We start from the raw sequence: 11501 nt of genomic DNA on the forward strand, positions 1-11501 counted from the left end.
TTTTTGCGTCTCTGCGAGCAACCGCGCCCGTGTGTTATCACGTCCCAACAGGAAGAGGCTGTCAAGGCACTTACGGCCGCAGTGACTATGGATTCCTCGCCATGGCATATTCAACCCCGTCGAGAAAGCGGCGTCACATTCTGTCGTCAATAAACGAGGACTTAGCAAGCTCGGCCGCGCGCGCGGCTTCGAACCACGATGGGAAAGACGCCTCGCGTGAGTCGTCTCCAAGAGCGGAAAATTTATCGCGAAATACTCAGGATGAAGATGGAGGCGATGATCTTACCAGGCCTCGTCGGTCACGACTGAGGCTCAAATCAGACAAGTCTCGCCGTCGACGATCCAGAAGCGGACACAGAAACAATGAGAGACATGAGAGACACCAGAATCACGATGGAGACGACAGGGCGCACTCCTCAAGATCAAGCAGGCACCACCACCGACGTCGACATCGACGCCGCTCGCCAACACCACCAAATCCTTTCGAACCTCTGCCACTCGACCCCGAGGCTGCCTTCCGAGAATCTTTGTTTGATGCCATGGCTGACGATGAAGGGGCTGCGTATTGGGAATCTGTCTACGGCCAGCCTATCCACGTGTACTCCAATGAAAGAAGCGGCCCGACTGGTGAGCTAGAGCAAATGACGGATGAGGAATATGCGGCCTACGTACGACAAAAGATGTGGGAAAAGACGCATGCCGGGCTACTTGAGGAAAGAGCTAAACGGGAAGAACGGCGCAAACAAAAGAAGGAAGAAGAGCGCATTGCTCGCAAGCTGCACGAAGACATGGAGCGAAGCCTGCGGCGTGGAGAAGAACGACGGCAAAAAAGACGGTGGGTCGAGCAGTGGGAGAAATATACGAGTGCATGGGCATCATGGGACGGTACATTGGATGCCTTGGCTTGGCCTGTTGATGGCAGACAACGCAAGGATATTGACGACACAGGCGTGCGGTCGTTCTTCATCCGCGGGCTGGGCCTGGAGGACATTGGAGAGCAGGCGTTTCTAGCCAAGCTCAAAGAGGAGCGTGTTCGTTGGCATCCGGATAAAGTGCAGCAGAAGCTGCGTGGCAATGTAGACAGCGAGGTCATGAAGGACGTGACGGCTGTATTTCAGATTATCGACAAGTTGTGGGCGGATATGCGAGCGAAGGCGTAATTGTTTTAACGGATATTGCGTTGGGATACCCTGTTGATGCGGCAAGTATTATACTATAATCAAGACACTGATTTTACTGGCATACACTCCAAGTCAACTCCAAGTCAACTCGTGTTTGTCATATCCAGAGTATACATGGTACAAAAGACTAAAAACATGCCACAAGCACACAGACAAGAGAGCAGGGTTCACGCGATATGACGCTGTTATTCATCTATCTTGTACCTAGTCATCAAAATCCATATCTGAAGCTGAGCAACTCCCAAATTATCAAGGCGTATTTACATGGTCATTATTAATGGGGGTATTTTTTATGCACCCACGTTGCAGATCCTCCGTGTTTCATACTTTCATCCCGTGATTTTACACAGCTCCGTACCAAACCCCCCCTTACCCCCCGTCGCTCATGTCCACTCTTCTTGGGACTCCTGGTCGGCGCCAGACTTAGAAGTTGGCAAAGAGAGCAGCGCCGCCCATGAGGGCACCGACGGCCATGGCAGCGGTGGGAGCAGGGCCGTAGGCACCGCCGGCGGTGCTCGACGACGTCGTCCTGGACGCGGAGGCGGAGGAGCCGGTAGCAGCGGCCAGGGAGCTCGTCACCTTGGACAGCTCGCTCTCGGCGCTGGACTTGGCGGATCCCGTGGCGGTAGCAATGAACTGGCTCAGGCTGGAGGCCTTGGCGCCGGCCTCGCTGGTGGCCTTTGCGACGTCGCTGGAGACGCCGGCGAGGAAGGTGGACGCGTGCGACTTGGCGCCGTCGGCCCAGGACGAGGCATCCGAGTTGACTCCCGCTACAAAGGTGGACGCCTGTGACTTGGCACCGTCGGCCCAGGTGGATGCTCCGTCGGCCCAGGTCGAGGCGTGCGACTTGACGCCGTCGACAAAGGTCGACGCGTCCGAGATGATGCCGCCTGCGCCGCTGGTGATGTCGCCCCAGATGTCGGGCTGAGGCTCAGGCGCGGCCTACCGAGATGTTAGTGTCTGTTTAATTTAAAGGGGCTGTAGATTGGATGAAGACAGCGTGGGGGGACGGACCTGGACGGCGGCAGCAAGGGCGAGGATAGCGGTGCTGGAGATCTTCATGATGGAGGCTGGTGACTGTGGTGTGTTGTAGTTGCGATGAAGATGGTAGTGTTGTGTATTTGCAAATATTCAAGGCTGTACGATTGGCCTAGAAAATGTCATCTGAGGGCCTTGGGCTCCCTTGAGTACTTATATATCTGCTCCATGCTCCTCATTTCGGTATTTCGGTTGACACGGCGATGCCCTGTTGGGCTTTTGCCTGGTGGACTGCCTTGGTGGACTCCTTTTTGGTTTGGAGTCAATCGTCATCCAGACCCACTTTCTAATCTCGGCGTGGCTTTCGCCTCATCAACGCCTCTTTGTGACCCCACACCAACCTTTTCTTGTTCCTCGTTCCTTCGTTCCGGGGACCAACAGGCCCTGGTCAGTTTGGTCGTGATTAACTTTGTCGATCCGCTGAATCGCCAGGAGAACGCCGGCTGCCTCCTGCAGAAGAGGGAGGGGGGCCAGCAGAACAACTACCTGAACTCTTTCCTACTCGGCAGTCGGGCTGGTGAATCCATCTCGCAGACTGAATGGCCATCAGAGCAAAAGCCAATTCATTAATATGCTCAACGAAGCATGCAGCATCACCCAACAAGCATCAGACCAACAACGCGAGACACAACGGCCCCAATTATTTCATCACTCTGACATCGTATGCCCCCCACGGCACCCCTACAACAACAGGAGCTCGACAAGCAGCAGGCCCTAGAAGCCCTGTTCCTTGCTGTGCGTTCCCCATCTCAGCACAACCGGGAATCGGTGCTAACTACATGTAACCAGACTACGGAGTACAGTACCTAGTTCCTAAGCCCAAGCATTGAAACAAACAGCCAGCCAGCAAGGTGGCGTCACCCATGGGCTCATCATGGAGCTGAACCATCTGGTCGCTCAGCCGCCACATCATATGCTCCGTACTCCCAGGTTCGTGTGTACAATTGAAAATACTACGTACTATCGTGATTCTGCAGCATGGCTCGCAAAGTGGACCAGACTCCTTCAATCTTGCGTCATGGTGGATCCTTGCTGCAAGAGTTGTTGCTTGTCAGACCGAGGAACAGCATCAGCACCAGTATCAGCATCAGCATCGAGATCGAAATCAATACGGAGCGCTGTTGCTTGGGAGACCCCAGGGCCAGCAGGACGACCCCATACACGCATCATGGACTGCGAGCAAAAAAACAAGGTCAGCGACTGCAAATCCTCAGAACAAGTGCGACGTCCTTGAATGCGGTGCCACCATTATGGAATTATTGCTACTAGTACGGAATACCAGTCACGTAACACGCAACGTCCAACGTTTGGCGTCCAACGGCCACACGAACCACGCACCACACACCACGTACTCTGTACCACGTACAGCTGTCCTGGGCACGTACGGAGTACTCCGTCCAGACAACCTCTTCTCCGTGAACGGAGTAGAAGACGCGGTAGAAAATGCCATGCGACCCATCTAGAGCCCGTCCCGGATGGCAAGCCGCCTCATGTGCCGCCTCTTTTTGAGCCACGAGGCTCGATGGTGACGGCGGCCTGTGCATCTTGCAGACCGCCCACAGCAAGGTGCTGCACCACGCGTCGTCGTGCATCGTCGACATAATTGCAATACAAGGGATTCATTGCTACACGTATTACAATGCTGTGCTCTTTCGTTCATCTACCTAGGATAGTTGGGAGTGCCGAATCGAGCTGCACTTCATGGCCTTCAGCTGCCAAGACGCACATGCGTCTTATTCTTGTTCAATGGCGCCATACCAATATCCTACGCCAGACCAGCTTCTCGGAATACCCCATTCCTAGGTACATTTTGAAGCAGGATTTCACAATTGTCTAGTAGATCGGCATGCACCACACCGAAGCCCTCGGGTGCTCAAAGGGCCGCGCATTTTGGGCTCAGTCTTCGACTCCCCACAACACAGCCACCCGCCGCCGACTATGCTCGTTGGCGTCCGCCCACCAAAGTCAAACCCCTTCGGAGTTCGGAGTCGCCTCCTAACCTCCTAGCATGCGTAAGCTGTAAAATGGTTGCTTGGACTGATCTAGCCCTTGGCCGCGCAGCCACTCAGTTACATGGCTGACGGCCCGGGCTTAATGGTCATGCTGTAACGGATACCACCTCGTCTCTATTGTTGCGTGGCCCGGCACCTGCCCTACACTTCTCTATACGGCGAAATACCTTTCTTCAGCTCGGCCACAATCTCTGCTGCCTCGTCGGCTCCGCGAGCCTCGAAATCATATCGCTTGCTCTCTGTGGCTCTGTAAATCACCAGCTATTTTGGGACCGCACGGGTCCAGTCCGAGTCAGCATTATACTCCCCCAAGACGTTGATACAAGTACTTGTCCACGCCTCTGCAAATGCATACAATATTCTTTTTCTGGAAAATATAGTAACACAAGAGCAAAGAAGGAAAAAAAGAGGGAAAAAGTCTCAAATAGAGCCCGAGATAGAACACATACACACACGTACCTTGACGTTTGTTGGGTGTTTTCGCGGCACCTTGCAGCCCACCACGTTGCTAAAGTGAACTGTTGTCGTCTTCCCTCCGCCATCGTGGACCGCTTTGCCCCCAGACGCGGGGACAATGTGGATATATTCGCCGTCAATCACTAGAATCCGCTCACTCATGCCCACGAGACGCATCGGCTGCTTTCGCCAAACAGTATACTTCTTGTAGTTGGCGGTGCCAAACTCGTCTTGCTTTAGTGCCTCCTGCGCCAGTGGGTGCGGCCCGAGCATCTTGTCCCTCTTGTGTTCCCTCCGTTGGGACATGCCCTGGCTGCTAGGGAGACCCATTGTCTTGGGAGAGGAACTACTTGGCGAGCCAGCCATGCTCAGTGGGCCGTCCGTGGCGAACCGTCTCCTGTACAGCTCCAAATCGGATACATTGCCAATCGACGACACGGGCCGGTCTATCATGACCACAGCTCCTGACCGAGGGAGTTTCAGCACATGATTAGCCTTGTCCAGCTGCCTCTTACGGCAGACAATGTCGAGCACTTCGGCGAGGTATGTATCTGTTGTGACGTCCACCGTAACCATTTGTCCTGGCGCCACATCCGAAGACATGATGTGGACGCGGAGCAGCTTCTGCTGGCCGCGGGTCGTATTTGGCATTGTGACGGGCACTTGCGGAGAATCGGCCAGAGGCATGTTTGGCCGATAGGTTGTCGTCACAATGGGGTTCTGTCGCGGTCGGCTGTCATCTGTCAGGGGATTACGCGGCGGCGCAGGTGTATTTTTAGGGGTAGAATCATTGTCACCATCGTGGCTTATGGGACGGTTCAGGGGCGGTGCTGCTTGTTGCCCCTGCTGCTCGGCTTCGTTATCGTCTTGCTGGGGGGTCAGACGTTTGTTTTCTTCGTACTCCTCTTCTGAAGCGGGCACCAGCGCAAATTCATCGTAGGCTGTGGAGTTGGACCGCATCCTTCCTCCGCCCCTTGCACTCGCATTGTTGACAGTGGTAAATGAAGCCAACGGCTTTGTCCTCTCAAACGGCGGGAAATCGTCATCGACCTCGCCGTCTTCCACCATTCTCAGGGTCCACCAGTTTACACTGTACTTTCGGGGTGGAATCTGCGGCTCCCTCTTCTCCTCATTATACCGGTACAGACTCAGGCCAATCAGGTCTGTAACTGAAACCACTCGCTCGGCACTCTGCCCGTCGTGGACTCTGGGGCGGATGAGTACCTCGAGGGGCTTGCTTGCCGTCTTGCAAAACGGGGCATAAATTCGCACAGCGATAGACCCCTGCGTTCCTTGACCGCTGAAATGGGCAAACTTTTGAAATGGGACGGATGATTTATGCTCCTTGGCTTTCAGTGCCGCTGAAAGCAGACTCGTGGGCTGGACGAAGCTGGCGGGTCGAATCATGCTCATGGGCCGGGGCGGGGGAAGAGCTTCTAGAAGAACAGGTTTTGATGGTAGCTGCGACTTGCGGATGATGGAGTGTCGCGGGAAGTTTCGGGGCGGTGTTCCCACGACTTGTTGTGTGGGTGAAGGGTTGATGGGATTCTCCACGCCGTCCAGAATCGAAGCAGAATCCATACTCCCGACGTAGTCGCCAGACATGTCGGAGCCCTCGTCCGAATCATCTTCCTCCTCCTCGGGTAGAAGCTGCGTATCAGCCCTCTGAAGACCCGGAGGCATGGGTTCCTCGTTGATCTTTTCTTGTAATCGCACAGCTCTTGCCGCGGCGCGGGCTGCCTCCCGGTGTCTCAGCGCCGCTGGCACGTCAAACTCGTTCTCGGAGGATATCTCGCTGCTGGTGACCGTATCCCTACGCGGCCTCTCTCGCACCGTCTCCAAAGCTGACTGAGATCCTCGTCTTGGCACACGGGGCGACGTAGGGGGCTTCACAGGGGATACCTGTACCGGCGATGACCCTGCTCGCTGTCTCACTGGCATCTTTGAGAATTTGATTTGCTGGGCAGCACGTTGCTCCTGTTCTTCGTCGCTCTCATCGGTCAGATCGCTGCTGTCATCCTCCTCCATCTGCTCCCGGCGCCTGCGCCTCTTAGTAGCCATCCCGGGGCCCATGGTGTCTGCTCCTCCGCCCGTAAGCATACCGCCGTCCTCCTCACCATCCTCGAGAGTGAGACCTGGCCGTCGTGGCGCCTGGAAATATTCGGACGCAACGGCTGTAGGAATTGGAGGAGAGTACGTCCTCTTGATATGGGACGAGTTGGGACGCCATCCCGCCGCCTTGAATGCGCCCGAGTTTAGAAAGCTGTCGTTGACGGTGAGCAATCGCTCGCCCACACCATCTGCGATTTCGTCGAGATAGCTCGTCCGTAGTTGGTAGGACACCAGCCTGGCAGCAGCCAAGTGTTAGCTATTCCCTATTCCTGATTGCAAGTTGGGTCCTGCGAGGTAGACTTACTCTTCCAGCTGGATGACAGACATGGTGGCGTCGCGCAGGTTCAAGCGTATGCGGCCTCAGCAGCCCGTTTCTACATGCCTGCCGGCCTGCTGGCAGAAAGCCGTGATTGATACGTATAGCAGGCGGCAAAGTGGTGAGAAGAAAGAGATGGATTGAAGTCGGCATACGTGGATGGCAGAGCACTCGAGCCGCAATGAAGTAACATCTGAACGGGGGCCACCATGGGGGTGCTTGGCCCCCACCAGCGGGCATGGAGGAGCTACGCCCACTGTAACTGGTGAGATTCAGGACGTCACTCCCAGAATTGATGTCAAGTTCCCATGCAGTCACTCTTGATTACCTAGGTACCTACCTCGGTACCTACATGTGCCCCACCACAGCAGCTTCCTTCCAGCTAAACCACATTCAGACATTTGGGCCGCATCTTCTCCTCCATCAAACATCTAGGCTAAAAGTCTCCCGTGAAACATTTCTCCACGCATCATGGGCCTCGTCGACTACTCCGAATCCGATTCAGGCTCCGAGGCGGAAGCTCCTCCCAGGGCCGCGCCAAAGCCATCGCAGGGCACGTCGAAAAAGCCCTTCCAGAAAGTGGTCGACCGTTCCAATCCAGGCAAAATCTTGGTCAGTTTGCCAGAGACCACCAGCTCCAGCAAGTCGGACGAGCCACCAACGAAACGTGCCCGGACGACAGGAGGAGGGCTCTTTTCCGGACTCAACTCGCTCCTACCACCGCCCAAAAATGCAGGGAAGCCCATATCTAAACCGTCCGCCAGCGCGCCACCAAGGCCGGGCATCAACCTGAAGACGAGCGCAGCACCGGGCTTCAGTCGCGATGCTGACGAGGATATGTCGGATGCGGCGAACGATGCATTGTCTGTGCCGTCGGAGGGGATGAAGCTACCACCGCCCAAGAAACAAGATGTCGCGCCGAGTATACCAGAAGGCCAGAAACCAGCCGAGGAGGTGAAGCTGGTCGGGAAACCACTCATGTTCCGGCCATTATCAGTAGGCATCAACACCAAGAAGAAGATGAAGAATAAATCAAATTCCATCCCAAATGCGACACCACAAACACCATCAACTCAACCAGACGCAAACGGGGCAGCAACAGCTTCAGCTGCTCCGGCGGAAGCACCAAGGAAAAGAATTTCCCTATTTTCTGTTCACACCGAAGAACCATCAGACCCTACACCATCCTTCTCAGCCGGCACCTACGAACCTCTCTTTGAACCCGCATATCAACCAGACGCACAGGTTGCCACCATGTACGCAGACTCGACACAGTATCAAACCGCTACCACCAACTCATCCAGCAACCCCGAGTCCCTAGACACCGTTGCCGATGATCTAAATCTCTCCGCAGCAGCGAGGAGAGAGCTCTTTGGTCGTGACGGGAGTGGCTTCGCAGTCAAGAAAGTGGTCAATTTCAACATGGACAAGGAGTACCAGTACAACGAGAGTGTCCGCGCAGCAGGCGACCAGCAGGCTCACAGGGCCGTTCGCTCCATACAGGGCGGTGGCAAACATTCCCTCAAGCAATTGGTGCAGAATGTGCAGAATCAACGGGAGGCATTGGAGGATAGCTTTGCAACCGCCAAAAGCAACAAGAAGGCGACGAGCAGCAAGTACGGCTGGTAGAGTCGATATATAATGATACCGTCGAATCCTACATGCAACATATTCTTTTGGGTGTGCAATTTGCACGGCTCGGGTTTACATTGTATCCTCGCTTCCCCAATGCTTAGCCTGCCATACTCAAAAACGGAAACAAGAATGCTCTAGCATACAAGAAGGCATAATTTCGTAAAGTGTCGCCCTCATCGTCAACACGTTTCTACTGCGACGGTTCGGCCCCCGCGAAACGTATTGTTGACCATCAGGAATCCCCATTCTCCCCTTGTTATGGGCGATATATCATCATATCCATTCGGAGTCATTGGTACAGGACACGCAGAATCTCCAACGGGACTCGTCACACCCGCGCTCAGGACATTGTCTATCGACGCCGCCCACAGTGTGCGTCCTTGCGGCGCCGTCTCAAGAGGTCGTGCTGTCATATCGCCGCCGTCTTCCTCATCTTGCGCCTTGTTTTTCTTGTCAGAATCTTCAATTTTTTCCTTCTTTGCATCCTCCTCCTTGCAATCGGGTTTGCTCCTTAGCACAGGCTTCGCCCTGAAATTGGTCTGAATCTTCAAAATCGGACCCTTGGGCGTAGGGGGCTTTCTCATTTCAAACGTGGTCACTGCGAGTCCAATCTGCGTAGGACTCAGATCGGGGTCGTCGTCATACTCAGTGAGGAACCCGTCGTCTTCGTCTCCGTCTTCGTCAGAGCGAATCACTGGCTCGGATGTAGAAGGTGGGAGGATCGTGGGTGGCGGGGGTCCAATTCCAGATATGGCGCCTACCTCGTCTGGTCCGCCGTAGGCCGTTCTGTACATTTTATCCAGGTCCGACAAGGCGGTCGGGCTCACACTCAGCCAGTCGTATGAGCGTAATAGATCTGATTTGGTTGCTTTTTCGCCGTTGTTGGCCAGGATATACCGACGGAGTTCGTCGACTGCGTCTTCGAGACGAAAGTGGGCCTTGGTTTTGGAATAACTCGACAGAGCGCTCTTGAGGCTGTACAGTCGCTCGAGTGAGAGGAGGGTGAGGCCGTCGGAAGAGAAGAGGATTTCGTTTTGGATGAGAGAGTCGGTGATGAGCTGGGCGGTCAGGCCGCAAGTTGAGGGATCGACGGCCGGCGAGAGGGATGACCTTTTTTTTTTTTTTACACATCAGCGTGGGTTTCGATAGCACTTGGCCCTTTTTATATTGTTACAGGAGCTTACCCCAAGCTAAACTTTCGTGCTGTCTTAGTAAACACAGCCCGCTGGATTCTTTGATCCTTGGCACTTAAATTCGATGCATGGATAAAGCGCATCCCACAACCCCCCGGTGTCATAGGACCAGTGTAATCCGTGGCAACAGACGACGGTGTACACGGAGTCATGGGAGGCGGAGATAAAGGCGTTGAAGGCGAGAGAGGCCATCGAGATCTCGGAACAGGAGAGTCCAGGGTTGTTGTGGCCGGTGACGACACAGCACTCTTGGGGCCGACGGACTGTGCTGGTTCCGAGTTCTGTCGTGACGCCGTCCGAACAAGCTGCTTCAAGGCGGTGACAGGACTGGTAGAAAAGCTGAACTTGCTTGCGGGCGGAGAGGCTGGTGTGCTTGGAGTAGACAGGCCGGGTGATGCCAGCGGAGGAATCACTCTTGGTAGTTGGTAGTCACTTCGGACGACGACAAGGGTAAGATGGAGAGACTTTTTGGCAAGTCGAGACGAGGCATATTCGAGAGCGGGAGTCAAGTGATGAGGAAGACGGCGAGCATCAAGGACGGATGGCCCAGCCTCGAGGGGCGAAGAAATTTGCTCCTTTAACGCCATGGTGTTGACGATGTCAATGATTGCTCCTTAAAGGAAGAAGAAGGGGGGGAGAAAGAGGATGGCGAATAGTACAGGGAAAGTGGTCAAAGATAATGAAGCGGTGACGGGTTTAAAGACTGGTAGTAAAAAGGAACTTTGGATGATCAACACTCGCTCACGAGGAGCATCGAGCATCCACAGCAACATTCAGCATTCCGCGTCTCACCAAGACAACCAGACACTCCCAGATGGCAAAACGATGCGAACGGCCCAAAAGAGTGAACACAAATTATCATGAGCTCCCCCAACTGCGCCGAACTGGATTGCAAACAAGTGGGTATGCGGAATATATAACCATGGGCATCATGAATCATGGGGAATAGCGTGGTTGCGTGCGTCCAAATTACCTCGGTGACGACAGCCGCACCCAATCGCCAACCACGAGGCGCACCACGGCAATTCCAGCGGTTCTGAAACTCGAAACCCTTTGAAACATGAAACAGGTCATCGGGAACACTCCCTGACAATCTTCAGCTTCGTAGGACCAGGGTCCAGGCATGCCATGTGGTCACCAAGAACATGGGTGGCGTCTATGCAACCATCAATTGCCGCCGACGGGCGAGCGTCTGGTTGATCTTGCATCGAAAACAGACATGGCGTCTTCCCCGTCACGACGCTGCCATGATACATTGTATTGCCAATTCACCCACCATGCCGGGTGGTGCCTGTGGTGCCTGTGACGAGAGCCCTCATGATGCATGCACATATGCAATACGCAACCGTCAATGCAGTAGCAAATGGATGCAACGCAGGAAGGAATGCAGGCCCGATCCGTGGAGCCAATCATTCTCGCCCGCGGACGTCGTCGTCGGCGGCTATGTGCTATTTTGGTATTTTCGGCAGCGCGGGGAGCTACTTCCCCGCCTGTGATTGGCTTTACTGCCCCTGCCAGATTTCCCACCGCCCCGCCCCCCACGCGCTGAGGATCGCGT

At 54.8% G+C, this 11501-nt stretch overlaps 5 protein-coding genes across 5 annotated transcripts; 2 read left to right on the forward strand and 3 right to left on the reverse strand.

Moving 5' to 3' along the window:
- Positions 1 to 101: 101 nt before the first annotated feature.
- Positions 102 to 1160, forward strand: MAA_03557 (uncharacterized protein; the record flags this gene model as incomplete). Its single annotated transcript, XM_007821555.1, has 1 exon — positions 102 to 1160. One exon carries the CDS (start codon positions 102 to 104, stop codon positions 1158 to 1160), a length of 1059 nt encoding a protein of 352 aa, XP_007819746.1.
- Positions 1161 to 1604: 444 nt separating this feature from the next.
- MAA_03556 (uncharacterized protein) lies at positions 1605 to 2243 on the reverse strand (the record flags this gene model as incomplete). Its single annotated transcript, XM_007821554.1, has 2 exons — positions 1605 to 2123; positions 2196 to 2243. The coding sequence occupies 2 exons, from the start codon at positions 2241 to 2243 to the stop codon at positions 1605 to 1607; spliced, it is 567 nt and encodes a 188-aa protein (XP_007819745.1).
- Positions 2244 to 4372: 2129 nt separating this feature from the next.
- MAA_03555 (stress activated MAP kinase interacting protein Sin1) lies at positions 4373 to 7126 on the reverse strand (the record flags this gene model as incomplete). Its single annotated transcript, XM_007821553.1, has 3 exons — positions 4373 to 4492; positions 4691 to 7034; positions 7104 to 7126. The coding sequence occupies 3 exons, from the start codon at positions 7124 to 7126 to the stop codon at positions 4373 to 4375; spliced, it is 2487 nt and encodes an 828-aa protein (XP_007819744.1).
- A 460-nt stretch (positions 7127 to 7586) lies between these two features.
- On the forward strand, positions 7587 to 8744 carry MAA_03554 (stress activated map kinase interacting; the record flags this gene model as incomplete). The annotated part of the gene is made up of 1 exon (XM_007821552.1): positions 7587 to 8744. The coding sequence occupies one exon, from the start codon at positions 7587 to 7589 to the stop codon at positions 8742 to 8744; it is 1158 nt and encodes a 385-aa protein (XP_007819743.1).
- A 185-nt stretch (positions 8745 to 8929) lies between these two features.
- MAA_03553 (uncharacterized protein) lies at positions 8930 to 10530 on the reverse strand (the record flags this gene model as incomplete). The annotated part of the gene is made up of 2 exons (XM_007821551.1): positions 8930 to 9860; positions 9935 to 10530. 2 exons carry the CDS (start codon positions 10528 to 10530, stop codon positions 8930 to 8932), a joined length of 1527 nt encoding a protein of 508 aa, XP_007819742.1.
- Between the last annotated feature and the right edge of the window lie 971 nt (positions 10531 to 11501).

The sequence above is a fragment of the Metarhizium robertsii genome, assembly GCF_000187425.2.
Source record: "Metarhizium robertsii ARSEF 23 chromosome Unknown MAA_Scf_3, whole genome shotgun sequence".
NCBI lineage: Eukaryota > Fungi > Ascomycota > Sordariomycetes > Hypocreales > Clavicipitaceae > Metarhizium > Metarhizium robertsii.